The 26,476-nt window shown below is 43.5% G+C and overlaps 1 protein-coding gene across 1 annotated transcript; it reads right to left on the reverse strand.

The window, feature by feature from the left end:
• Positions 1-4,952: 4,952 nt before the first annotated feature.
• On the reverse strand, positions 4,953-25,010 carry MED11 (mediator complex subunit 11). Its single transcript, XM_085638063.1, has 4 exons — positions 24,837-25,010; positions 19,054-19,186; positions 12,163-12,293; positions 4,953-5,829 (listed from the first exon to the last, which is right to left on the reverse strand). Exons 2-4 carry the CDS (start codon positions 19,136-19,138, stop codon positions 5,689-5,691), a joined length of 357 nt encoding a protein of 118 aa, XP_085494189.1. The 5' UTR covers positions 19,139-19,186; positions 24,837-25,010; the 3' UTR covers positions 4,953-5,688.
• Between the last annotated feature and the right edge of the window lie 1,466 nt (positions 25,011-26,476).

Here is a 26,476-nt window from a genome sequence, read left to right on the forward strand (position 1 = left end):
GAAGTAGGAGTTTGCCCTCTCAACTGACTCTTCACTGCTTAGTTTGCAGGCGATTTGTTTTTTACAGTGGTTTCAATACTGGTAGGGCACTTTAGGTGTCATCATCAGGATGAAAACCTCCCCTCCCCCGACTGCATTTCACATTTGGTTTTTGTGCCGTTTTATGTAGCGCCAACAGCACTGAAAGGAATTGGAGCGCTTTACATAAGCACTAATTACTTTTTTTTTTGCGCAGTTTTATACAGCGCCAAACACCACCTGGAGGTACTAGAGCGCTTTACATTGGCTCCAGTTACTTTACACAAGAACTCTTTCATTTTTCTAGGCTCAGGAAGATTAAGTGATTTGCCCAGACTCAACCCCGATTTCACAGCTCCATAGCCAGCAGCTCTGGCCTTTACGCCACATGCTCTCCCAAGATGACGCCACATCCTCTCCCAAGATGACGCCACATCCTCTCCCTAGCCTTGGCCTCAGCTCCACGTTTTGTGATTACAGGCAAATCACTTAATCTTACTCGTGGGTGCCCGCATTTGCGGCTGGTCACCCCCCAATGAAACTTCGTTGCACAGATCCCCTCCTCCACCAACTGTTTTTCGCATTATTTGTGTCGTTTTATGTAGCGCCAACACCACCTGACGGTATTGGAACGCTTCACATCAGCACCAGTTACTTTTGTGTGTGCAGTTTTATATAGCGCCAACACTACCCAAAGGTATTGGAGCACTTTGCATTAGCACCAGTTACTTTATTTGTGCATATGGTGTAACCACGCCCCCATACACACCTAGTACCCTCATGCCCGGAAAATAAACTGAGACTACATGTGTGCCAAGTAGTAGCAGCAATGGGGGAAACTAAAAGCTGAAACAAAGGGAAAAGCAGTGACGGGGGAGGGGGTGTGATCTGTGGACGGGGCTTAGGGCAGGTGGGAGGAGACAGAGCTGGTAAAAAGCACAAGAACTGAGTAGAGTGCTGAAAAAGAAAAAAGTAGATCCTAAAATGGTTGTAATAACAGGAGCAGTGGATGTTTAAAAGTACTTGGTCCATGCTTTGAGGGGAGAGCTGAGCACAAGAAGAGGCATGACCATGCTTTTCAGGGACAAATGCTGACAAAGAATATGAGACAGACGATGGAGCGAGTGAATGTGAAGCCAGTGGGCGGGCTGATGCCCACAGATTAAACACAACATGCAACAAGCCAAGACCTAAAAATTGTGGTAGCCAGTAAAATAGATTCAGTACATCCGAAATCGTGGGCCCTCTCGTTTTTGACTGCTGAATAATTTCTCGGTCAGGAAGGGGCTGGCAGCAAAGATGCTACAGTAGAGATTGTCATTGGCCTGTATTTTGTGTTTAATCAGGGTGTGCAAACTTTGCAGCCCATCATAAGCATGGAAGCAGGGCAAACGGTGTCAAACGCACATTGAAAGACAGAGGATTGGCTCATGCCCAGATCAGACCGCAGAAGACATCGCCAGTCACCTTGGTATGGAAGAGAATCCACACTAGCATTTGAATGCGTCAGGTGGTAGCACAGAGACAAATGGGAACAACCATATGGGGATGGCTGCATTTGACCCAGTTATATCACTATCCATTGCTGAACTTATTTGAGAATAAGGCAATTGACTTCACTAGAAGGGTTAAGTTAGAGAAAGCCGACAGGTTGATGCCAAAATTCATTAAAACACCATTTCCAGTGGACAAACATAAAATGTGTTTCAAATGGAATAACTAAAATAGAATGCAGAACAAGAGATGGGTCATTATTTATAATGAAATAACAAATGATACAGGACAAATTAAACAGCATATACCGTCCATCAATGCCATTCTGGTTATGGGTCAAAAGGTAAGGTCATCAGATTAATTTAGCCATCCGTTGTGCTCTCCACTAGCCTTAGTTAAGACTAAGGGAATTACCCATGATTCTCGTGAGGATGGCATAGTGATGTGCCATTGGATCTCCACTGCTTTGTGGTGCATAAAGATGAATGAGTCACCACTGGTGCATTGGCCACTTGTAATCTGATTCTGCTCATGTGTTGGAAAATGTATCCTCTAGCTCCGAGTGGTCTGGTCAGCATCTATCTTCGAAAGAAAGAGGGCAGCATTCAGCATATTACAAACTACTGAAAGTGCAGTTTGGGTGTTTTATTTGGCAAATCATAACTTATTTTAGATTCTCCCAAATCACACCAAAGAATGTCAGCCTACAGGGAAACTATATATCTTTCTTAAGAACATAAGAGTACAGTTTAGAGAGCCTCAGATAAACCTTCGTAATGCGCCATGAGAAAGAGGTGTCCCTTGAGGACCTTTCTCTGTTCTGGTTTGGCATCTTCCTTCTTAGCATCCAGAGTTCCTGGAAGGATCTGTGGAGTGTGAAAGTTTCGTCAGACAAATGAAAACATGACAGCAATATCATCTAAGTGTGTAATTGTGTAACCGTGCTACTGGGAGTGAGAGTACCGTGGTCTAAGCCAGCAACACCTGTTGCACTGCAGCCTTGAAAAGACCACTCAAAGGCTGACAAGCCATAACTTTACACACGATTCCCCATCGGTGGAGCCTTCAACCAATTGAATCTCTGAGGCGCCATACAAAGAGGTGAAGTGGGAAACCAAGGAGTCCACAAGCTATTGGGTTATCTGGAAGCTTGGAGACCAGAGGCGCTGGAACCAGGAGCCAAACGGAGTCCAGCTTCTAAAGAGCAGTAGTGGAATGAATTTCAGGAAAAGGAATGTCAGAGGGAACCACGGCCTCAGTCACTGTGCGTGAGGCACTCCCCAGCACCCTAAATGGGACAGCCCTTGGTAACGACCACCTCTTGGCAATCAATAGCTAGGTTCTGAATCAGACTCTACCGGCTCAAAGATCGCATGGATCACTCCTGTCAACCACAAACTGCTGGAAATGGCTCCTTTTGCAGGGTTACCCCAAACTTTTTGCCTTCCTCCTCCACATTTTCTGACCTTTTTGTTGACCTTACGACTGAGCTCTTTACCACTGCTAACCAGTTTTGCAAAAACTAACACACTGTGTTTCAACTACCGGAGACTCTGCCTGTGGGCTCTTCCTGTTTGGGACCACCTTTCGCCAGAAACAAGAAGACAAGGACCCCTAATCTGGTTGCTAGGACGATGCTGGGAGAAGTCAGTGCCGATCGCACACCGCCGAGTCCAGGAGTGAGTGCGCAGCTGTGTCCTGACTTCAGCACCCCCGCTAAAGCCAACTCAACGAAGTGGGCCACGCCAGTGCAGCCAAAAGACGCCATCGTGTCCTAGCATCATCGTGTGCTCGACGGCCGACATTTTCCATGTACGGCCCCAACACTGCCTCACTGCCGAGCAGCAGCGTGTCACCGCCTACGGCTCCAATCATTTCTACAGGTAATGTGAGCACAGGGACTGGGCTGTTCCTTTCGGCTGACCATGCGACGTCACAGACAGCTGCGTGCAAGTTATTGAGCTGCAGTTCAGCTCCTCCTCTGAGTCCCGGTTGAGACCTTGGTAGCGGACTCATGTCAGCATGAAGCAAACTACTATAATGGCTCTAATAGGGCCCCGTTAGTGTGAGCAATGATTTTGCCTGTGAACTTGTAAATGCTGGTACCTTTGGACTCTCTTAATCAATTTTAATTGTTTTAGGGTCGTATTGTGCAGGATAACGCGGGTTATTATCCTAGTATGTTCAAAGTTTATATGTGATTGATGTCATTCTGACAACTTGAACATTGCATATTTGGCAAAGTATACATTATGTTTACGTCATTTTGGTTCAAATGGATTAATAATATGAAGTTATTTTTATACACCTTGTGTGGTGTCTTGGTGTAATATGTGTATGTGTGTTTTGTACAAATGCTTTACACATTGCCTCTTTTCATAAGCCTGCCTGCTCTGCGCCAAGCTACCAAGAGGGCGAGCACAGATTATCCAAGGTGTGTACCTAGCTTACTCTGACTAGAGTGGTGGATTCTAACTAGCTTAGGTCCATACCCTAGTCAACCAGAAACCTAATTTCTAGCAAAAACTTTGATGGTGGACCCTCTCCAACCGGAGGAGATGCCAGTTCAGAGGCGAGCTTTTATTAATATATTTTAAAGAGGTCTTCTGCTAAAAACCTGAATTAAAACATACATTCATAGTATGAACCATGCAGTGGTCTACTACAACCTTTAATGGAACAGGTGGCAAACACTTGTGCCAATGCTGGCCTGTTGAAGTGATCATTCCAACCAAAGAGCTCCACAGCTCAGTTGGAGGAACAAACAGTACCTAAAAAGTTAACTGGAGAGGGATATTTACTTCTGATAGGTCTAACGTTTCTTAACTCTACCCTAAAGCTCAGGAGCACTACATTATCTTAGGTCTATTGGGCACCTAAGCGTTATCGCCTTGATAGTTTTAGTCTGTGAAGGTACGTCAGTGTGAGCATTGGACACCTTAGGTCCTTTGGGTATCTTCTGCGAGCCCACTGTTCAGTATACAGCACATAGTAGGGTTTCCCAAGAGGGTGCCTTTACTCCATACATGATGTGTTGGGTGCACCAGAGTTCTCTCTGATGGGATGTACAGTAGACCCCACTTTAGGTGTCTGACATTATTTGCTTCCACCCCCCTCTATTGCTGTCTCTCCAGTACATTGACCTGCGCGCCAAGCACTCTGAAGGGAGATTTCCCAAGTATTGGTCAAAAATTAGGTGAGGTCGCTTATCTCCGCACTCCATGATGCACAAAACTCTATCACCGCACTTCATGATGCACAAAACCTATCACCGCACTCCATGATGCACAAAACCTATCACCGCACTCCATGATGCACAAAACCCATCACACAGACCACTCAGCAAAGGGGATGCTCTATAGTTATCAATGCCCAATGATCTGGCTACATTATGACCAAAAAGAGGATTTCACAAAAATAGTCATTGAGAACAGCAGATGTCACCAGATTCACACGCTGTTTATTTGATCCTGGATAACAGATCTTTATCAAAGGCCTTCTAATTTCAAGAAACCTGCAGAGTGACTTTACTGTTCCAGAGGGAATCTCTGCATTAGTATTTCTCCAGTGTAAACAGTGCAGAAATAAAATGGTGAGAATCTGCAGACCATACCCCATGCTTTGCTACGCAAACACTTTTCTATAGTCAACTAAAAAGAGAATAAACTAGTGGAAAAAGATTAATGACATTATAAGAGGTCATGAAAGGTCTCAGAATGAATAACACGCAAAGTCCAAAAGGCCCTGCAAGGGTTGCTCCTTCCCTCTGTTCCTGTAGGCTGCAGGGCTTAGATATGTCCGCAGGTTAATACTGCCTGAAATGATCCTTTATGGTGAGCTCAAGCTGCGGTTCGCTTTCCATCGCAGATATTGCATTGCTGTAACAGTTTGGGTGTGCGGATATATGTATGCGATGTGCACATGGTGTGTGTGTTCACTTAAGTCTGCAGTGATGCACCATCTGTGCTAATAGTTCCATAATAATGCTCCCTCTGTTGCGCCTAGCAGGACACTGGCTTATGCCAGCTCCCACTGCTCCACAGCGGCATCTTCAAGGCGCTGCTTCATTTTCTGTTGCAACAAGAAAGTGCTTCTAGCCAACAGCTGCTTTAGGATGATACAGATCCCAGAGTTCCTGCAGTTGGGTCAGGGCATCTGAAACTAGGTTCTCTTCGGTTACGGCTGCTCCAGGATCTGCTCGCAGGTCCTGGACAGTTCTCCGAGCTTCACCCGTGCATAATCCACACGATTCAGGGCCATCTGGCAGTCTTTTCTGGCAGAGTAGCTAGAGCCCTCGTGAGGCTGTCCTGTGGCTACCTGCATGGTAAGAAAATAAGGACAGATAAGAGGAAGGTGTTGGGGAAAACCAGACCAGCTAACAATGCAAGAGAACATAACACACAGAGACTTGGAAAAAAATACCTACTTACCTTTATCAATATTTTGAAGTTTCATGTTATAAACGCCTGTGCTATGCTTATAGACGTCATTTAGTGGTTTATCAGAAAAGTGAAACATGACAACAGGGGCCGTATTACACATTATCATGGTGTGCACCTTTCAAAAGCTGCGCCAACACTGATAATGCACCCCATTATGGTGTGGGTGCTGTCTCCAGGTCAGTCACGACCTCGTGCTGCCCTGGGGGCAGCGCATTCATGTGAGAACACAGAGCAGCTGCTCTGTGTTTTCACAGTGCAGTTGCCGCCTGCACTTTCAAAGGGGATTAGAGATCCCCTTGCAGGCGGGTGCAGTCACAGCCCCTTTAACCCCTGGAGAGGGCTGCTCTCAGAGTGCGAGAATAGAGTCGATGCCCATGCGCACTATCACCGAAAGGAGGAGTCACCTACCTAGTGACTGGAAAGACTTCTTCTAAGAAAAACAAAGTGCAAACATCCAGACCGAACACTAGATGGCGATCTATGCACAGCATATGATCTACAGCTCACATGCCTCGAACATATAGATAGCTCCATCCTAATAGATGTAACAACCTATCATATTAAAATTGACTACAGACCTTTTCCTAAAAGGAATCTTGAAATATTAAAGACATGGTTGAATGATAAAAAGAGAGCCTCCATATATACGATGTATAGAACTATAGACTTTGGGTGATATGCACCAAGCATCGAACACAAATTATGAATGTTAGTGTATTTTGTGCAGTTGATTTTGTGGAGGCACATGTCTACACTGAACAACAAGCATTGGCATAGCCAATAGGTCTCGCCTTTGGGACCTTATAAGTGTTTAGCCATGCAACACTTGATATTGTTGCACCAAGGATATTGTGCTGGATAACTAATCACTTATAAGGCCCCAAAGGCGAGACCTATTGGCTATGCCAATGCTTGTTTTTAGCTAGTTTTAGTTCTTCATATGTAGTGCAGCATGGCGCTCCCTGCACCTAAGGCAAGCATTACACATACTGAGGGCGGTGAATGTGTAAGAACAGTAGTGCTGAGTGGGCCGGTTGGGGAGAGTCTCTGGACTAGCACTGTGTAAATTGTTAAGTCACATCCCCTAAAGTAACAAGCAGTCTGACATTTAAGATTTCTTAGTGGTGATCGCATCCTTAACTACGTTATTGAAAAAGTGATAACGTTTTAGAGGCTGAGTGGATAAACTGAAAAACTGGTCACTTGGATTGAAAATGGGAGTCAGATATTCTAAATAATGTACAAGCTTTGCAATACTCTCCAACTGTATCCATTCCTCATTTTTTCGAAGTACATTTTTCATTTCATTTTATTTTACTAGTCCAGTCCATTCAAATCTTCCTAATTTAAATATAATGCATTTGTATAAGTTGGCCGCATAATGTAAACATGCATTCTTGGTGCTTATGTTGTATTGTTCACCGGCTGCAACAGTCACACTCTTGTGTTGCCTTTAGACAAATGATTAGGCCCTTTTGACATTCCTACACGTGCCTCACAAGTTATGCACCGATGTCTACAGCAGCAGGCGCATTTACCCAGTAAGCTTTCTAGATTTTTGGCTTTGGATTTTCTCTAAAACAGATTATAAATGGAAGCATGTACTGGATATGAATTAGAGAAAGACGGGCAAACGTTGAGAAAGCAGGGATGCGCCACAGTGAGATGAAGGGGAAGGGTGTCTGCTAGTGTATTAAAGAGGCCTAAAGTTAATTCAGGACAATACAACCTTTGTGCGTCTCGCGGACATTTAATAGCACCTGCCCGGCTTCTGAGAAGCGCTTTGGGCGCCGGCACACACTTTCTTTTACAAAGTAGACTCTTACAGTTGCATCAGGATGCACTACTGGGCCAATATTCTCCTGATGGGAAGAGTTCCCAGTTCGCCACAGTGACTTTTAAATGTCCACGTGCCGTGCTAATAGTCAGGATTTCACAGTACCGACCGTGGCTTGTTAGCCACTGAACTAAACGCAGACCCACCGTCAGAAAACAAATTAAACGACAAGAAAGAGGGTCGGTGCTAGAAAGGTTGCTTCTCATCTCTGCAGAGCCCAGAGTTGGCATCACAGCTCCGTGTCGCCAATTAAGATACCACAGGTATGAAAGTGCTTTTAATTAGGGAATGGAAGGCTTTCCGCTGGGGAGATAAGCAGATGTGGCACTGTGCTGCGCGGCCTGCCCGCAGAGGCCTGTCATAGCACTTGGCCGAGGTACAGTAAAGCCTGCTGCCGCCTTACTGCGACTCCTTCAGCTAATGCATCCAAAGGGATGCGCGCGCCACCCAAATTCTGTCGCAGAGGATATTGATCGCTAATGGCCCTGGGCCCTGGCAGTGCCATCGCCAGCAGTTTTTTTTGTAATTGTGAGGAAGTGTCGAGGAATGTTGTACTTGGAGCTGGGGTGCATTCTCCAACAAGCAAAAGTGACGTGAAACTTCTCGATCATGAACAAAGGGGGGCGGGAAGAAGGGGAAAAGAAAAAGTAATTGTGAGGAAGTGTCGACGAATGTTGTACTAGGAGCTGAGGTGCATTCTCCAACAAGCAAAAGTGACGTGAAACTTATCGCGATCATGAACAAAGGGGGGCGGGAAGAAGGGGGAAAAGGAAAATGAAACCGACGAGCGGGAGAAGGGTAGGTAGGGGAGAGGATTCACGCGCTGGAAGGCTGTAAGGCTTAATGAGCCTTGCAGCGCATGTGCGCGAGTGGTGTGCGCGCAGCAGTAATCACGCCATATGGCGCCTCTGCTCAAGCGCATGCCCGCGCACATGCACTGCAAGCTGTGGCCGGGGGTAGCATTTTTTGAAGCCCTTACTTAAAGTCTCGCCAGACCAGCGCAAGCGCTGGGTCAGGTGAGACCTAAAAACAATATTCAACAAAACTGCCAAGTCTGTTCTATTGGGTATTTTTCCCCTAGGTTTTGCTTACTCGGGTAGTTACAGACTACTCCGCTCTCGCCTGTTTGCTTTCAGTGTGTGGACAACCCACTACTTCATGACATCTTTCACAGCGAGTCGTCATTTTTTGGTAACCCCTTCCTTCTTTCCAGTCTCTTATCTAAAGGAGGTGGCCGCAGGATGCCTGGTATGCATCCAGGGTGCTGCTGCTAGATTGGGCTCTAGTAGGTTTTGCTAGGCCGCAACTTGCTTGCTTTAATTATCCCTTCGATTCTCATTGTTCTCCACTAGGCGGGTGTCTCAGACATTTACCTTGGAGATCTTTGCATCTTCTTCATCTTTTCAGTAGTTTGACGGTACTCCTTTGTTGTTATGCTGTTGTCTCTTTCCACACTTGTCTTTGGTCAATGTTTCACGCTGCCTTTCTTATCTCGGACTCATTGGCATCATTTTGTAAGCTGCCTGCTCCCCCAGGTCGGAACTTGGTTGTAGACGTTAGCGTTGCTTCTTTTGCCTTTAGTGCCAAATATCTTCTTCTGTGTTGTTAGACCACTGATTCCTGTAATAAATTTCATGCTCAGGAGCTTTCACACTGTACTTTTTCTGACTCTGGAGTGGAGCATTCAGATGACATGTCAGCCACCATCAGACTCCAGGCCACAACCTGTCATCTTTTAAGCAACAACAATCGTATTTCTCACGCAGAGTCCATTCCTTTCTATCCAGAGATTTGTCACCACTTCATACAGCGATTTGACGGGCCAAAGAGGCTGCTTCCACTAATTCAATAGAACCTGCTCCAGCAAGCAGACTCTTTGATTCTTGCTTGAATTGTTAATATTCATATGGGATTGGGCTGTGGTAAGCCCAAACCATCTCAGTGTACTTTAATCCATTTATATTTCATGCAGTCTTACTTTTGTCGCGGTTACTCAGTTTTCAGAAAGGCCTTGTTCCTTCTTAAGGGACTGTAGCTCGCGGAGTCCCTTACTGGAGCCATTGCCTCCTTGTCAGCTTATGCATCTGATGAGCTAACAACAGTCATGTCAGACATCTGCCTGCATGGCGGAGTTTCCCACAAGCTAACAGTGGCCACTTTCCATGCAACTCCTGCTCAAGAATGGTGAAAGCACCAGAAGCATATTTGCATAAAAGCCTGTAAAAAAAAACCTGTTAAAAGTGAAGTTCCGTCTGGTCTGTTCAGATGAAAGTCCTGAACATGGTGGCTCCACCATGAACAAATAAGTTCAGTTTGTAGTGTTTTGCACTGGAAATTACCAATATGTCTGTGTGGTATATGTGAGGTGCACATGCTGGTGCAAATACAGTCTATGGGAATTCTGCATCTTGCACATCACACTTAATTACGCTCCCTAGAGTAGTTAAAGTAGAACTGGGCAGCCGGAGGCATGCAGCTCTTCTATAGATAGGGCACAGTGGCTATGACGGATGGCAAGTAAAGTAAGCAAGAAACACGGATGAGATGCATAGAGGGAGCCAGCGAGATGGCAGACCTGTGACAATACTACGAACAGACCAGCTAAGATTCTTGCAAGAATCAACAAGAGCAGAAATGGATAGAGCCTGGTGCATGCTTAATAACTATCTAGACAGCCCAGCGCTCTAGGGGATACCCCGGTTATAGAAAAAAAAACATGAGTTACTCAACTCTACATTTTCCTAATCAAACAGGCAACGACGAGGGAATGGGATCAAGTAGGGATCATAAAAGGGCTGGTGATATTTCCCTCCCCATTTACTCTGGTAAGGGCTACCCAGATGTTGTCCAAAGAATTGATAGGAAAAGCGATAGCTCCTGGGAGAAAAGCAGAGATGAATGGAACAAAAGGAAGTAGTAAATTCCATTACTCAAGTAAAGGTAGACTTTGAGCTTGAAGAAAAGGAATACTTTAGGTTTTAGGTACCAGCATTACAACAGCTAATTGTGCACCCTCACATTAAATATCGAGCAACTAGACATCCGACTCTTCGCAATACTAGAGGGTGACATGTCAAAACATTTCATCTTCTGACCAGGCCAGAGATGGGAGACCAGCAGAGCATTCAAGGGGCCTCACTGTAGGAAATAGGGATTCAACTAGATGAGGAGCAGTGAAAGGCTGTCATGATATAAGCAATCAATTGTGCTGCTCATGCAAGTGGTAAGGAAACAACCCTATACCCATGCGGTTATGAACAAGATAGACCTAAGGAGATGAGATAACTGCTGGAGGGAGTGTGGCATGGGAAGCACACACTCTATAGTCCTGAAGTAAGACTCAACATTACTGAGGAGAGGCCAAACGGTGATCGAGGACATCATGGGGTCTGCTATACGCCCACCCAGAGGTCACCCTTCTGGCCACACCAGCAGGGTTGATCTTCCTACTACATGTGAGGAATGGCACATTAATATCATGCTCTTACTCACAAAACACATGCTTTTTAGATACAGGGGTCCTGGAGTAAAACCACTGGTAGACATAGGACTTCAGATCAAATCTGCCATTGGACTTCGTAACTCGTTTCTTTAACGTAGGAGGTTGGTGTTTTTATTTGATATTATACATTGGACATTGTTATGATGTACTGATGTTAAATTATTAGTGTATTAATTATGGCTTTGGATGCCCGATAACGATTTTTTTATTTCATCTTTAACTTTGAGCTGTTATAACTATGAATTTTAATATCTGCCTTGTACATAGCAATAAAATGTTACTGTATATTTGTAATTAATTTTCACAGAGTTCAGATACAGTGGAGTATACTAGCAATGTAAAAACTATAGCAAGTGACATAAAGAAAGGAGGAAACACAGCTGTAACAATGGCAACCAGTAATCACCTACATGTTAAGGGAGTTTGGAGAGTTAAGTGTCCCCGCAGTATAAGGGAGCTGAACACCCTAGAGGATAATGCGAACCCACACTAAGCTATTATAACTGATGAGCATATGGGGAGACAGATGGAAATAATTAACTTCTGGAAAGGATACACAGACATCGCAAGCATACATAAGGAATCTGCGAGAGTAGAGGGGTAGCTTTTACGCCTGAGACACTGGAATTGAGAGGGCAAAGGAAAGGAGGGGGGAGTTCAACAGGGGGGTTACATCTTTAGGATGCATAGTCCACTAGTTTTTTAGCAACGTATAGAGGATGGGAAGGGGTTAAGGAGCAGCTGGGGTTTAAATGAGTTTATATAAGGTACTTTTTCCCTTTAAGATAGTAACGACCACCTTCAATGTTGCATGCAACTCAATAAAAATGATTAAAACAAAGACAACAAAGTCCGTCCTTGTCACTCACCTGTGTTAGATAGCGGATCTGGCCCGACAATTCTGATTCCACCTTCTGGACTGAGGAAGTAAACTGAGAGGCATGGCGGTCCATGAGGCGCTCATTGGGCTTCTCTTTGGACAGCTCCAGAGTCACATTGCCTATAAAACAGAGACTGCAAATCTGAATCATTTTTAAAATTGTTCTAAAGCTTTTAGTTGTACCCCACCCAAGACACCAATCCAGAGCAATTTGCACTCATGACTGCCTTGTGCAACCTTCAGCATCAACAGGTTCAGTCTTCGGGCTTCTTCCACAATCACAACACCCTCCCACTGGCGAATGTTTACTAAGCAATATCCATTCGGATTGCACCAACTCAGATTGCAAATTAGGAACACAGATACAACAGATGCTAACAGTAGTACACAACTTCTGGCCTAGAAAGCCTTCAATTAACTGAAGGACAGTCTAACACATAGTTGAATGCTACCCATGCTTCTCTGAATGCAGTGGTGCGAATTAGCCGTCTGTACAGAAAATGTTTTCCTTTTGTTAAGTCTAAATTGCAAAGTACAGAGATACTGTGTCGCGCGATACAAGTGCACTAAGGTGGAAAAGATAGCCTAGTGAAACATACCAGTAACCTTTTCGACGTAGGCAAGCGTTTATCCCACTTTAGAACTTGGGGTCTGCTTCAGCACTTTATTCCTCAGTCTTTGACATACACTCTTTCTCGGAGTGCTTTTCCCATTCTATGTGGTTTTTAGATTGATTAGGGTATCAGCCAAGGAGCCTAGTATTGTACTGTGAATGGGGTGAGGGGTTTTCCATCTGAACGCTGGGCCATACCTCTACATTTAGTAAGGAAGCACTGAGCAGGATGGGGGATTCTGTCTCAGGGTAAAGGAAATAAGCAGAGATGTATGTATAGTCACTGTACTTAGCAGCAAAACAGAGGTTTTATGCCTTGACGATGATGGAAACCAAAGTGGTAGTGCTGCCTAAATCTAATAGGGACCCCTTAAAAAGACATTGTGCATTTGTCCAGGTTAAATGTAGTTAGCAAGACAAAAGGTAAGATAGTTGCCACAGAAGATGGCATTCAATTGGCAGCTGCAACATTGCTCATGGAAAAGGCCTTTTTCGCGATCAGTTGGGTTTATGCATTTGCGGCACATGAGTAAATAGGATTTGGAAAAACTACCATGGCCTGCATGAGAACACAGGACACTGTCCCCACATCACTGGGCGAGTTATCTCGGAATGTTGGGTGTTATCTAGAGGAATGAGAGACATATGTATGCATCCATTCCCCCATGTCGGATCAGACAGTAACAGCCAAGAAGAAGATCAAGGAAACAGCAACACAGCTCTCTCCTCACGAGAAACAGCTCACACGAAGATGCTCACCTCACCAGCCTGCCTTAGCTAAACAGAAGATTCGAACACTAATAGTCATACCCTAAATGTTAAATAAAGTCCATCCCTAACTTGTATCAATGTCCAGGCAATTCACAGTTTTCATTGGTTCAGGAGCATAGGGTGTTCAGTCACACCACTTCCGTTGCATCTAACTCTGAAGAGGTCTTTGTTTAGAGCCATGCGGTAATCATCGTCCTAAAGCAGAGGAAATCACAATATTCTTATTCCTAGGCCTGCGAACATTTTCGAAACAATTGCAACATCTTACTAGGGCAGTTATCCACTAAACTAAACATTTGCTCAGACAGTAGGAAGTTCAGTTGATATCTCACCACGTAGCAGTCGTCAAATGAACAACTCAATCATAACGAAGGACAAAATAACAATTCTTTGCAGCCTACGTTTAAAAAACAAATTAATCCTAACAGTGGTTTGAGGCCTTTTCTGTAAAGCGTGCAGTTTTTCTCTTGGAGAAATTAACAAACTGAGTTATTTGTTCACTTAAAAAGCTCAATTTTATTATTAATTTTAGTCTTCTATTATTCTAATATAAAACACAAACATTTTCAACAAGTATTCTATGTAATTAATATCAATCGTGTAAAATTATTTTGTTAACGTGTTTCATTCATGATGCACATGAAAACTCAAACTTCTTAGCAATATTGCTCTGCTGTCTTTCGTGCAGAAATCGTTTGTGGCCTACAGAAACCATTTGTCATTTTCTACTGCACGTTTCTAATTTCTCTTTCCAAATACCCCATGTTAATATTTTCTAGGTTAATTTCACAACTCTTGTAAATAATTTTCACACAGTAGGAGGTTTAATCAGAGCGGGTTTAATTTGCGAAAATCCTGCTCCATCAGTAGTAATCCAGTAACTGCAATACTCTCCTTTTTAGGTCGAGCCTAGGGCAGCGCGCATGCGTAAGGGGCTTCAAAAAGCTCACCACACGCTTGTGCGTGTGCTCAGCTTTCGTTACAGGCTATTGGGCTTTGCGTGCGTCTTTCTAAGAAAGACAGCACACAATTGGGCAAAGGCGGGCGCATGTCCCGCCTTTGCTCCACCCACGGCCTATTGCGTGCGGTTACCTGCACAGGCACCATCTGGTTTGAATTATCGTGCCCAGACGCGGGCTCGATAATTGAAACCAGATGTCTCGCTGTGGCGCGAGCGCACCACTCGCGGACTTGTTGAATACTTGTCAAGAAAAGTTAGTGCGAGACTTTGCGCTGGTTGAAGGGACTCTTCATAGTATCCCCTGCATTTTGAAATGCTTCACGAGACATCACATGATGGACACACCCGGCGCTCTGAATGTAGCCGCAAGTGTCCGAAAGGACTAGCCAAGACAATCTTTCATTACCTCTGAAAACGCCACATGCCCCAGCCCCATCGAGGAAGCGTTCAAGTATAGTAGCCGAATTGTTCTGGCGAGCCTTTCACAAGTCTGTCACGCTTCAGCCAAAACCTCTTATTTCTCATTGTCCCAGAAGGACAGCTATTACATTTATTCAAAGCGTTTCCAAGTTCGTGGACGAGACGCACCGTCGCCTCTAAACAGTAGCGCAGTACACGCTCACGGACCACAAACGAATAATACGATATCTGCACCGAGCTGCGATTATTCAAAGAAACCTTGCCCTGTGTATATCCCCTTATTTCATGTTCTCACTTGACATCCAGTGGACACGGCGGTACACTACCGGCGTAAAATACAGGGACGTCGCGCTAATCCTCGTGCCATTAAGTTACTTCAAAACTCAGTACACCCGAGTATTCAAAGGAACGAGTCACTGCTCATAAACATTTTACCCGCTTTTACCACTGTCAGGCATGATATAAGCATTTTCTGCCATATGAGAACGCACTTTTCAGAGTCGGTCATTTACCATTTTCCGCATCAAAAGTATTCTGTGGATTTTTTTTATAACGATTTTGTTTAACTCCTATTTCCCTTTACTAATCCACCAGTAATCCTTTTGGGTTCCGGGGTAGTGTGCTACTGTCCGGAAACCGCTTCGACGCCTCGTCGGTGGTAGTAACCACTATATAAATACAATTGCAATTACATTGATGCAAACCCTGACCTAAAACTGAAGGGTAGACCAGTCATTTTTTTGTATTCACGACATTGCTGCAAATGCCGACCAAGCTCCATAGGAACTATATATTAGAGTGCATCACAAGGCCTGAGTTACAAATATGTGCGCAACTCTGACTTGAACACGCACTACATGAAGTCTGCGGGCAACATTGTGATTCTAAAGTCGGCATCTGCTGCTTTTTTTTTTTTATTAAAAAAATGTGTGTTGTGATGTATTACGGTTATAGTAAAGTTTTCAAAGGTGCATGTGGCAGATAATCTGTTTTTGATTTCCTTTGTCCTTATGTGCATTCCTCTGTTATACTGGTATAATTCTCGTAATGCTCAATACAAATAATTTCAATTCATAAAAGACTCGGAGTTACAAATTATGTCAGCGCTTTTCTGCAGACATTTAAACATGGAAGAAAAACGTTCCACAGTGAAACACCATCAATACAGTCTAGTGCCTGTCCCTCTGTCCTACATAATCCACACATTCTGTATCAGGCCAACCTACATAAGACCTTGTCTGACATTATTCCTCTTTTACTTTGTGAACTGTCCAGCTGTTAATGTCCTCTGGAATTGAAAGCAGAACCTTGATTGACAAACGTAAAACAGCTCACAGGACTTGAAACTCCAAAAACCCTATAACACCTGGGTCGATTTCATTTCAAACTGAAAGAGAAAAAAGACAACACGGAGGTTGGGAGGAATATTGATCGCCCCTGTGTCCTTAATAGAATTGAAACCTTCGGGCATGCTAGTGGGAGAGATTTTGCATCCGATGGCAGGACTGGAAGCTCAGTTGTGACAAGTTTAAAGCTAGATAGTCACATTCTGAGATAAATGAGCCACATGCTTGTAATAAAAAGGTCTAAAAGTCGACGCATAAGACTAGTCTGCTACTTTCATAATGGCCTCCAATCTAAAAGAAATAAAAAAATGTCTTGGACTCATTAGCTCTTCTGGCTGAATAAGAACCAAAGACAGATACAGCAATTCTGGACTAAGTCATTAACCATATAACCCATCTTACTAGAGATGGGGAAGAAATAAAAAGCTGTGAGCAGAAGAAGACACAAAAGCCATAGCATGTGTTTCAGAAAATCAGACATTTAACAGTACAATTTTCAACATCATGAATAAAAGTAGGATAAAGGATTGCAATAGAAACGTATTTAGTAGGTCTAGCAATATATAAAGATATCACTAGTGGAGGGAATACTCATTTTTCGAAGTGTAGCACTTTCACATCTGAAACCATTGAAAAGGAAATTAAACACAAAAACATAGTCCACTTGGTAGATACTTGCTTTTAATGATGAATATTCCTTAGCCCGCCACTACAATTCCAAAACTATCTTAACATCATGCAAAACTGAATACTTCAAAACCTCAATCTGAATGGAATGTACGGGACCTTTTTGACTAGAAAATATTAACCCACCAGCTCACACTTTAATTAAAGATGACCACCCAAACCAGCAGATCTTTATCCCCTACAGCAAAGTGGGCCCTAACCTAAAACAAGCATTTGCAATGCAATAGGTCTCGCAGTTACACGAGTTTAAGCTATTGGCATTGTAAATGACAATGCCTTTCATTTATGTTTTTAAAACGAAACCAAAAATAAATGGCATTGTTATTTGCAATGTCAATAGCTCAAACGTGCGCAAATGCGAAACCTATTGCATTGCAAATGCTTGTTTTTGTTAGCTATTAACCTTTTTGCAGTGTAACAAGAGGATTTTATGTTCTGCTGTTCCCATAACATAGTAAGATTCATAATGGTCTTGATTCTGATATATGGACAGCTGCTAGAAACTGTTCTCTCTGTAGTTAAGGTGTTATCACAGATAACTTTCAAAAGAGGCTTTCAAAGATGACCAACTTTAAGCATATTTGAGGTACAAAGTAGCCAAACTAGAACATTACTATCTCAGAGACTGAAAAATGTATATTTGTGCGCAAATTTAAGGTTCAGCCCGTACGACGAGACAGGAATAAAAGTGATGGAAACTATTGCTTACAAAGAAACATTTAAGATAATAGATTCTTAAAAATGAAATCCCACATTTCTGGTTCAAATTTTTAAATGAATGTGCAACGCAGTGAGCAGAATTCAAACACTGAAAAAATAAATCCAAACACAATTGACAACTGGATTGACAATACACTGTAGCTCAACAGTTTGATAAGGTCATAGCCATGTGGGCCATTTGGGAAATCAATAAAAGTGAAGAGGAAATCGGGAAAAAAAACATGCCTCAAAATCGAGGTTAAAAATCTCTTGCCTTCTTTTTACGGTTATTGATTATAATTTTAATATGATCATTTCAAAGTGCACAAATTCCTATTTTTGTTTGTTATTGGTGCTCTATATTCATATATTTTGTTCCTATATTGCTTAGAATAATTATTCTTGTGTAATATTGTTAAATTGTATGTTTTGTCCAGTCTTAGCATTGTTCCAAGAGTGCAGTTTTGTATATTTTATGACGCATGTTTTATTATGGAAAATGTATTAAAAGTATTTGAAATACAAAAAGATATGTTGGCAATTAAAAGCCCAAATAGGTCACAAACAAGAGGAAAAACTTAATTTATTCCTTGAAGTATATGATTCATCTAAGTAATGGCAACTGGCTGTAATGAATGCACAGCCTGAAATTAACTGGAAAGTACTATACAAGCTACGACAAAATAGGAAACATAGTAGACTGGGATTTTAAAACAGAAAGTACACTATAGAGAGTAGCAAACCAGTAATAACAGTGTAAGGTTTTCTTCTAGACAACGCCACTGACAGAATGAATAGCACGTAATCCATCTTAATATACAGCGCTACACATGCTAAACCACAATTTTGAAAGAAGGGATTGTGGCCAAGATATTGACTGGGTTGGACCTAAACCTACCAAGCTCCAGTTAAGGAGGGTTTCAAGAGCTGCGGAGATATAATCTGACGTACTAAGGTAAGACGGATCAGTGTGTTAAACATACTTAAAAGAAAGAAAAAAAATCTGAAGACACCTTACCGTATTCTAACATGATATTTGTTACATGAGTTACACGCAAAATATTTTCAAGGTTTGGTTCGTTCAACGGCTCTTAGAGCCAGTCACGAGCTAGGATCTGGTTTTGCTCTCCTTATTAATTGTTTGCACGCTCACCCACCTCCAATACTGGCAATATCTCTGTTTGCAAAACTCAAGAGATTATTCGCCCATTCGCAACTTTTTCTGATTAAAAATTTAAGACCAGACAACTTATTATTTTCTCATGAGGCGCCAAACCAGTGCCCCTTCCTAACCCCCACTTTCCAATAAAATCTCCCAGATGAACCCCAGCAAAATCCCACAGACTTGCCCGTCCGGCTTTTGATCAACTAATTATGACATACCTGCACTCTGCAGTATGGATGCGATCTCCTTCTCAATCTCCTCCAGCACTCGTAGCCTTTCGTTTGCCAGGTTATAAGTGGCCATGACACTCGCGCCACAGACAGGCAAGTACTAGCCAACAGTATTGTAATACTAACAAGAAAAAAATGAAATTAGGTTGGCAGGGAGGAAAAGTCAGTAATCCAGAAGTGATATCAATCTAACACACTAGTAATTGTGACAACAGAAGCACTTGCAGTTAATGTGGCAACACTCCCATAAATATGTTGGCATGGTCTATGCTGGTTCCACACTTCAGTTGCTAATTTAGTCCAGGATCTGTTTAGCATTTTGATATGTGTAGTCCTAGTTATACTATTATAAATTAAGGGCAACAAGTACCAGTATGCAAAGAAAACACTTGCAGTTGATGATCTGCCCACACACGGACTCAGTGAACAGAGCTCTGTAACTAAAGTGGAAGAGAAACAAGGCCCTCCAAGGGGAACTTCTCCAACTGCCTGATTCCAGCAACGGTCTAGTGCTGGACGACGAAACAGGAAAACCCATTGCAAAATTTGAACTCTGTTCCAATGGACAAAGACTAAAAAACTATTTGTCAAACAACAAGACTAACGTAATCCATTAAAGGCATATTTCTAAAAATACTCTAGTATAAAATGCTCTCCGTTCTATGGATCAGGAGATTGTAAAAAATTAGAAACTGTAAAGAACTAATGCACAGTCAATTTCCTACTCTTGCAACTCAACTTCTTCTATATCACTCTCTCCAATTCATTCCCCCTTTAATCAAACTCATGACCAATTAATGTGACCCTAGAAATCCTTAAATACAGGGATGGCGAAAGATTTCTGCTCAAAGCTTCTATTCACTGCAGGCTAGAGCATGTCCTATAGTACAGAGATCTCCCTCAGTATGTCACTGTACCACAGAGGTCCAGTCTCTGTGTTTCAAATGCAGTGCTAGTAGAGAATGAGCAATGTTTACTCAAGTCTGTCAGAGTCAGAAGTAGCTCTTCAACAGGGTACATGGTGACTCTGGGGGGGGGAAAGATTGCAGGTTTAGGGTAGGATTAGCTAAAATACAGGACCTACATGGCATCCAGAGTTGTATGGGCGTATGCCTGCCCCCGTTTGTTTTCCTACTCAACAAACTAACACAGAAGAAATTCTCGCTTGATCATATTGAGCTAAAATGCAGGCTCCCCCAGTACTCGGTGAAGTACGGATTCCACCAGCACAAACCAGCTTTCTTCAGGATGACACAGGAGGAAATCACAGGTGAATAAGGTAGTCTAACCCCCCACCCATACCCAACAGAGAAATGATTGGTCTGAAGGATGCTCATAACAGACAATAAAACCTCCTTTCCAAACTTACCCGGAGGCAGCACTCCTAGCACCCAGAGAGTTGTTTGTCTTTTACTTCAACATTTGAGAGACATCAGCTTCACATATCAGTGAAAGCAGCCAAGTAGCCGGAAGAGAGCATAAGAGGCCGTATTAACTACAATGTTATGGCCACTCTGACCATAAAGCAGTTTTGACAGCAGTGCAAGGAGTACCTAACCACAATCCCTGGCAAGGTTTACTTAAGTATGGTGGTTGCTTGGAAGCGTGTGTGACACCGGAACACCTTGCATCAGGAATGCCCGTAAGATTCCTAAACTGGACAGGTTATGTTCAACATTTAATTTAATGTGGGGTTTATTGGTTATTCTAATGTACTTTTGTTTTCACTGTATGAAAAAACAAAATGTAGCCAAATCATGAGACTCATAATAAAATGATGAGAGCGCAAATCTGTAGGTGGACAGACAATCTCGATGCTGAGGAAGAAGTGCAAGAAATGAGTGTAGGTACCCACATGAGGAGAAAAGGAGTGGAATATGACTTATGAATGGAGGGCATAAACATAGAGGGTGCAGTAGTGGGCAGAGGCCGCATCTGCATGCCAACATGTACCCCAGATGCCAAAATCACTCGAACTGAAATAAATGGTTTGAAAAATATTTTTGATCGTACAGTTAGAAGCTCCACTGAAGTTATTTAAGGCCACTCTGTTCACATTATGTAAGGGAGCATCCTATAGCTGGTGTTTAATTATCTCCCAAAATCTGGGTTAGCTACACTGCGTATTGGTGTCATGAGTCCTAAACATCACTACATACCCCTCTCACTTCTCTCTGCCCCATGTGTATTTAAAGCAGGTCCACAGAGTTTTTGAAAACTAGAGACTTCGAGGAATCCAGGGGGATGTGTGATTAGAGCATTAGAACCTGGGCGGGTCCCTTGGTTCCAGCAAAAACCTGAGCCCAAATGACAGTTTCTCTGGACCACAAAAATGTGCCACTTGAATATCTATTGTAACTATACTGTGCGTGCTGTTTAGGAAGCGGCAGATCTGGTGTCCAGTTCATGAATAGTACTGAATGAGCTAGAAGTCATGTTGTGGCATTAGTCAGCATCCCGACATCGGTCGCCACTCACATAATGACAGGCTCCTGGAGAGATTCCATAGGAAGCCTGGGAGGTAGAGGAAGATGCAATAGATTTAATTCCAGCCCTAGAAGGTTCAGGAGTCCACTGAGTTCAGGTTATTTGAGCTTCTCAGTGGGTTGACTGCTAAGGCCCCCTAAAAGAGATTAGAGGCAGTTACTTGAGAATCAGGCAATACATTGCCAAGCACACCAGACACATTCCAGTGCCTCGAGAATTAAGTGTTGACTGGTTTGGACGCTTCTCTTGATTGTATTGCCCTGTTCAATCCACACTGGATAGAAGGGCAGCAGAACATCCCAACTGTGGACGAGCAAGAAAGAGGGGAGACCAGTACTTTAAATGGGCCGGTACTCACCGGTACTGAGTACCGGCACTTCTGATTTTTCTGGCCCTCAGTACTGGCACTTCTCATTAGCTAGGGAGAGTACCGGTTCTCCTAATAGATGGCACTGCAGGCTCCGGTTGTTTATCTCCTCTAGCACAGGGTAGATGCCGCTCTGCTTCCCAGGACTTTGTAAGCGCGCCAAGCCTCTTGCAGAGTCCCTGCTGGAGATTCCAGCAGGGTCCATGTGAATGGCCTGAGACTGCAGGGGTCTAAGAGGGCTTGCCGTGCGTCACGCTGTGATTAACAGTGCAGGGTCTAGACAGACCCTTCACTGTCGGTCAGGTGTTTATCTTTCCGAGGTCGATAATTGGCTTAAGTGACTATAACCCACATTAATCACCACCTAAAGCGCGCAGACTTTATCAGTTCATTTCTAAGCACTATATGCTCAGCATACACAGAGGGGCGCATGTCTTACCGTCTGATCTATTAGCAACAAAACTCAGGCTGCAGAGCCAGTACTTTGCATTACTTTAACTGGAACTCAACATGCAACGAAAGCAGTTTCTTTTAAGATCCTGGCAATTGTTTAAAATGTATTTAAACAACTGTCTGGCGATACATCGGGTGTGAGGGCAGCTGAACGCAGTAATCGTTAAAAGGGCATCAACCAGGGAGGGAGGTGAAAGTGTGGGAGATCATCAGAAGATTGTTCGGAGCACATGATTTAAAGAAATATAAGGCGTGACAGGGAGGGGTGAGAGATGCAATGGTGTGATGTCATTTTTTAAACAAACAGAACACCCGGCACATAAGTCTCAGCCTGCTCCCCAATGCCTTTAGAGCCACTTTGCAGCAGGTTTGTGGAATCAAAGTGCGCAGGCTTTAATAACGAATTTAATAAGAAAAGCATGCCAGCTGCAGCCAAGGAACATTTCTGTAAAGTCATAAATCTGGTGCATTTCTTAACTTTAATTTTCCAGACGGCAAATTTAGGGGATGAGTACAACATGGAGGGGAGAAAGGGAGACAAGTACGGAAAAACTAGGGAGAAAATGTAAGACTTGTGGAGAGTAAGCAAAATGTGAGAGGAAGAGGAGCAGAACTAGTGAGAGAATTTTAGAGGCTGGGTAAAGATTAGAGGCAAGTGGAGAGGACATGTGAATGTAAAGGCACGGAGCCAGCAAGAGACAGGAAGAGCCTGGTCGTAGGGAAACGGGCAGTGGCATTGTTTTAAATGGGCCGGGACTCACAGATACTGAGTCTCGGCACTTATTATTTGTATCCCTGTTAGTACCGGCACTTCTAAATACTGCTGAGGAGAGTACCAATACTCATGATAATTTCCTCACTGGCTGCTAGTACTGGTGAGCACTTGGCTGTCATGGTTGGAACCTATCTGACAGCCAAGGCGCTTCTATAGTCTTGAGCAGAGCAGCTGTTGAACTATTCAGCGTGGGATCATTTGCATGATGATGTCCCTGTGTTCACCATTACACTGTGTGTGACAGTGGAGGCCCCATTTAGGCCTTGTGCTGTTAATCACATTCACACTATTGTGTGAATTTGTACAAACACAGGTATGGAGGTAGCACATGGACAGCAGCAATTTAGAGAAAATCATGCGAGGTACTGAGTTTAAAATTGTTTTATTCCCACCCTAAACTTTTTGCGAGTGTTTGCTTATGTCTGTGCGCTTGTGGACTACTGTGTGTGCCTTTTTTTCTGTGAGAGAAAAAGGAGAGAATCAGGACACTCAGTAGATTTTAGAGGGAATGTGTAGAATGCTTGTGTACGTCTGCTTGCTTGTTTGTGTGTGCGCGCACGTTTAAGTGTATATAGTATTGTGCCAAACACCAACAAATAACAGTAAGGCATTAAGAAGCAGCAAATATTACAAAACGAGGAACTGTTCACATATCATCCTATTTTGGTTTAATTTTTTGTAATGGGTTAACCTGTTTCGTTTACATAAACACATTTCTCATGTGTTTTTCATAGTTGCTGCAACTGATATAGAAGTCATTATGTATCATCATATGTCGCCATAAGCCCCGCCCACTCGCCGCGCCTCTAGCTCATATTAATGAGTATCTGCACTTATTTTTTCACATTTAAAGCACTGGGGGAGACTATGAGTTGGGAACAGCATACGTAGTGTGCCATCCGGTAAATGACATGCTGTGCCACATGCAGATACACCACCCGGTTTGGCATAATTAACAAGGGGGCAAAGTGCATGGAGCAGGTCCCGTGTATCTGTAAGCCTTGCCCCACACAGTCATTGCCAGTGCTTTAATGGAAAGAAGTAAGTTTAGGTGCTATTTCTAGGACCCATTTACCCCCGAGAAGAGCCGGTACTCTCCCATTAAATGTACTGCACTAGTGCCGAGAGGGCAGGTACTCGCTTTCAAATTTAAGAAACACAGGTACTCAGTATCTGTGCATTTAAAGCATACATGCAATAGACCCGATTGAAATGTTGCCTTGTATGTTAAAAAGCATCGCTACAGCCGGCGGCGCCCTTTACACTGGAGATGGGGAGCAGGACCCGAGCCATTGAGCAGGGGGCACGCTCCACAAGAATGGTGCGCCGTGTTCTACCTCCATAAACCGGAGGTAGGAGTAGAGCAAAACAACAGCCGCAGCGCACGCCCGGAGCAGCGCAAGCCGTGAAGGCAGACAGGACCAGGAAGCCTTTTCGTCCATCGCGCCCCTTTTGTTGCACTAAACTGTGAGCACACGAGGTATACTGTACTAGTCTATATGCATGATGTGGAATGTGGTGCTTTCACGTGCATGCCCCAGGGCGAGCGGAGGAGGCGGCTGCACGCTCATGCCGCAGGTAAACACGCATGGGGCGACCCTCGGAGGAAGATCGGGCCACACAGTCTGTTGTGGGCTGTAGGTGAATCCAATCCAAATACCCGCCCGTCACGAGAGCGAGTCTACTCACCAACATCGATCCCGTGTCACCAGAGTCTTCCGGTTTGCTCAAGCTTGGCAGAAGGTTCACTGCGGGATGACTATAGAAAGGCAGTCTGACGGTCCCCGGCGCCGGGCTGAAGCTCCGCACTGAATTCCAGTTGTGCATTGATCATACATTACACGTTTGTCTCCTCTGTGCTGTAGGAACTTTGGAGCCAATGAACAACTAGCAGGTTTTACGCTACCAATCCTAGATCATGGTACAGCCTCCGTGGTCTCATAGCCAATGAACATCTGATGAGCGCTCCACTGCCAATCTCACTACTCTAGAATGTTTCCTCCTATCCTATTGGTTACTTATTTATAAGCTGTAAACTATAACAAACAAGCGTTGAAAATGAAATAGGTCTCATTCTCGTGAAAGTTAAAGCAATATTGTTTGTAATTTAGTGGGTTTGTAGTTGTGCTTTTATTACTGTTTTTGCAAACTTTCCTGTATAATATGCATATGTATAAATATATATATGTATGCATGCATTTTTATTTATATACACATATTTGTGTATGTATATATTTATATGTATATATAGAAATCTATATGTATACATTAGCATATTTATATAAATGTGATAAATAAATGTATACATACCATGTATAAATCCATACATATGCCTATGTGCATATATGTTAAAACATAAATCTATACATATAGATACATATATATATTTGTGTATATGCACATATATGTGTTTATGTTTATATGCATATATTGTATATATATTTATATATATAACTATGGCTATATATATATATTTATTACCTACTGGCGGTCACCAGTAGGTAGTTATAGTTAGGACCTATTATCCATAGGAAATCCGCAACATTCTATTTGGAATAACTTTGGCGCTGGCTGACGAATCTTCGCAAACTTTTCAAAACTGGTGGGGCTCTCCGGTCCGCTCCTATCCTGAAAGTCTCGGGGTGATTCATCATGCGGGGGCCAAGTAAAGAGGGGGTCCCAAAACGTGTTTTCCCCATGCAATTTTCCATAGGAACCTTTAATCGCAGCTGCAGCCCGAACTGCTTAACGGAATTACACGAAATTTGGCAAAGAGGTATCCCTTGGTTCACACTCGTGCCTTTTGGTTAATTGGTGTAAATCCGTTCAGTAGTTGCTGAGAAAATCAAAAGTAAAATCATAGATATATCTATGGCCTCGGAGGATCCGCGCACCCTATGCGTGCCCAGCGCGCACCATCCCGATCACGAGCTGCATGCTAATTGGCTGTCAACTGGCTGTAAACACTCCAAACCAGGAAGTGTTGGCAGCCATTTTGTGCCTCGGTAGAAGCGAGGCTCAAGAAATCAGTGGATCAAGTGTGCAAAACGTATAAAGGGCGCAGGGTAGAAATACCCTGACCCTCTAGACCTGCTTACGGGGTCCCACAAGGATGGCAAAATGCGCGATGGGTGCGCGGCCCCTGCCGTAAAAAAAAAAAAAGAAAAATGAAGCGCGGACTCCCGCGCTTCTTTAATAATTAGCCCCCGGGGGGGCCAAATCCCGGGGGCAAAAATATAAAATTTAATGGGGGGCCTAGAGGGGCCCCCCCAGCCCCGGGGACCGCCACCCCGTGGCTACAAAATAAATGGGTGGGGGGGGCACAAAGG

The sequence above is a fragment of the Triturus cristatus genome, chromosome 12 (assembly GCF_964204655.1).
Source record: "Triturus cristatus chromosome 12, aTriCri1.1, whole genome shotgun sequence".
NCBI lineage: Eukaryota > Metazoa > Chordata > Amphibia > Caudata > Salamandridae > Triturus > Triturus cristatus.

What these genes read in the sequence shown, in the direction of transcription:
- MED11 (XM_085638063.1), bottom strand. Translation starts at nt 19,138, where the DNA reads ATGGCCACTTATAACCTGGCAAACGAAAGGCTACGAGTGCTGGAGGAG. An exon ending in ATCCATACTGCAGAGTGCAG is followed by an intron (nt 12,294 to 19,053) that starts GTATGTCATAAT and finishes TCTGTTTTATAG; the next exon opens with GCAATGTGACTCTGGAGCTG. An exon ending in AGATCCGCTATCTAACACAG is followed by an intron (nt 5,830 to 12,162) that starts GTGAGTGACAAG and finishes CTTACCATGCAG; the next exon opens with GTAGCCACAGGACAGCCTCA.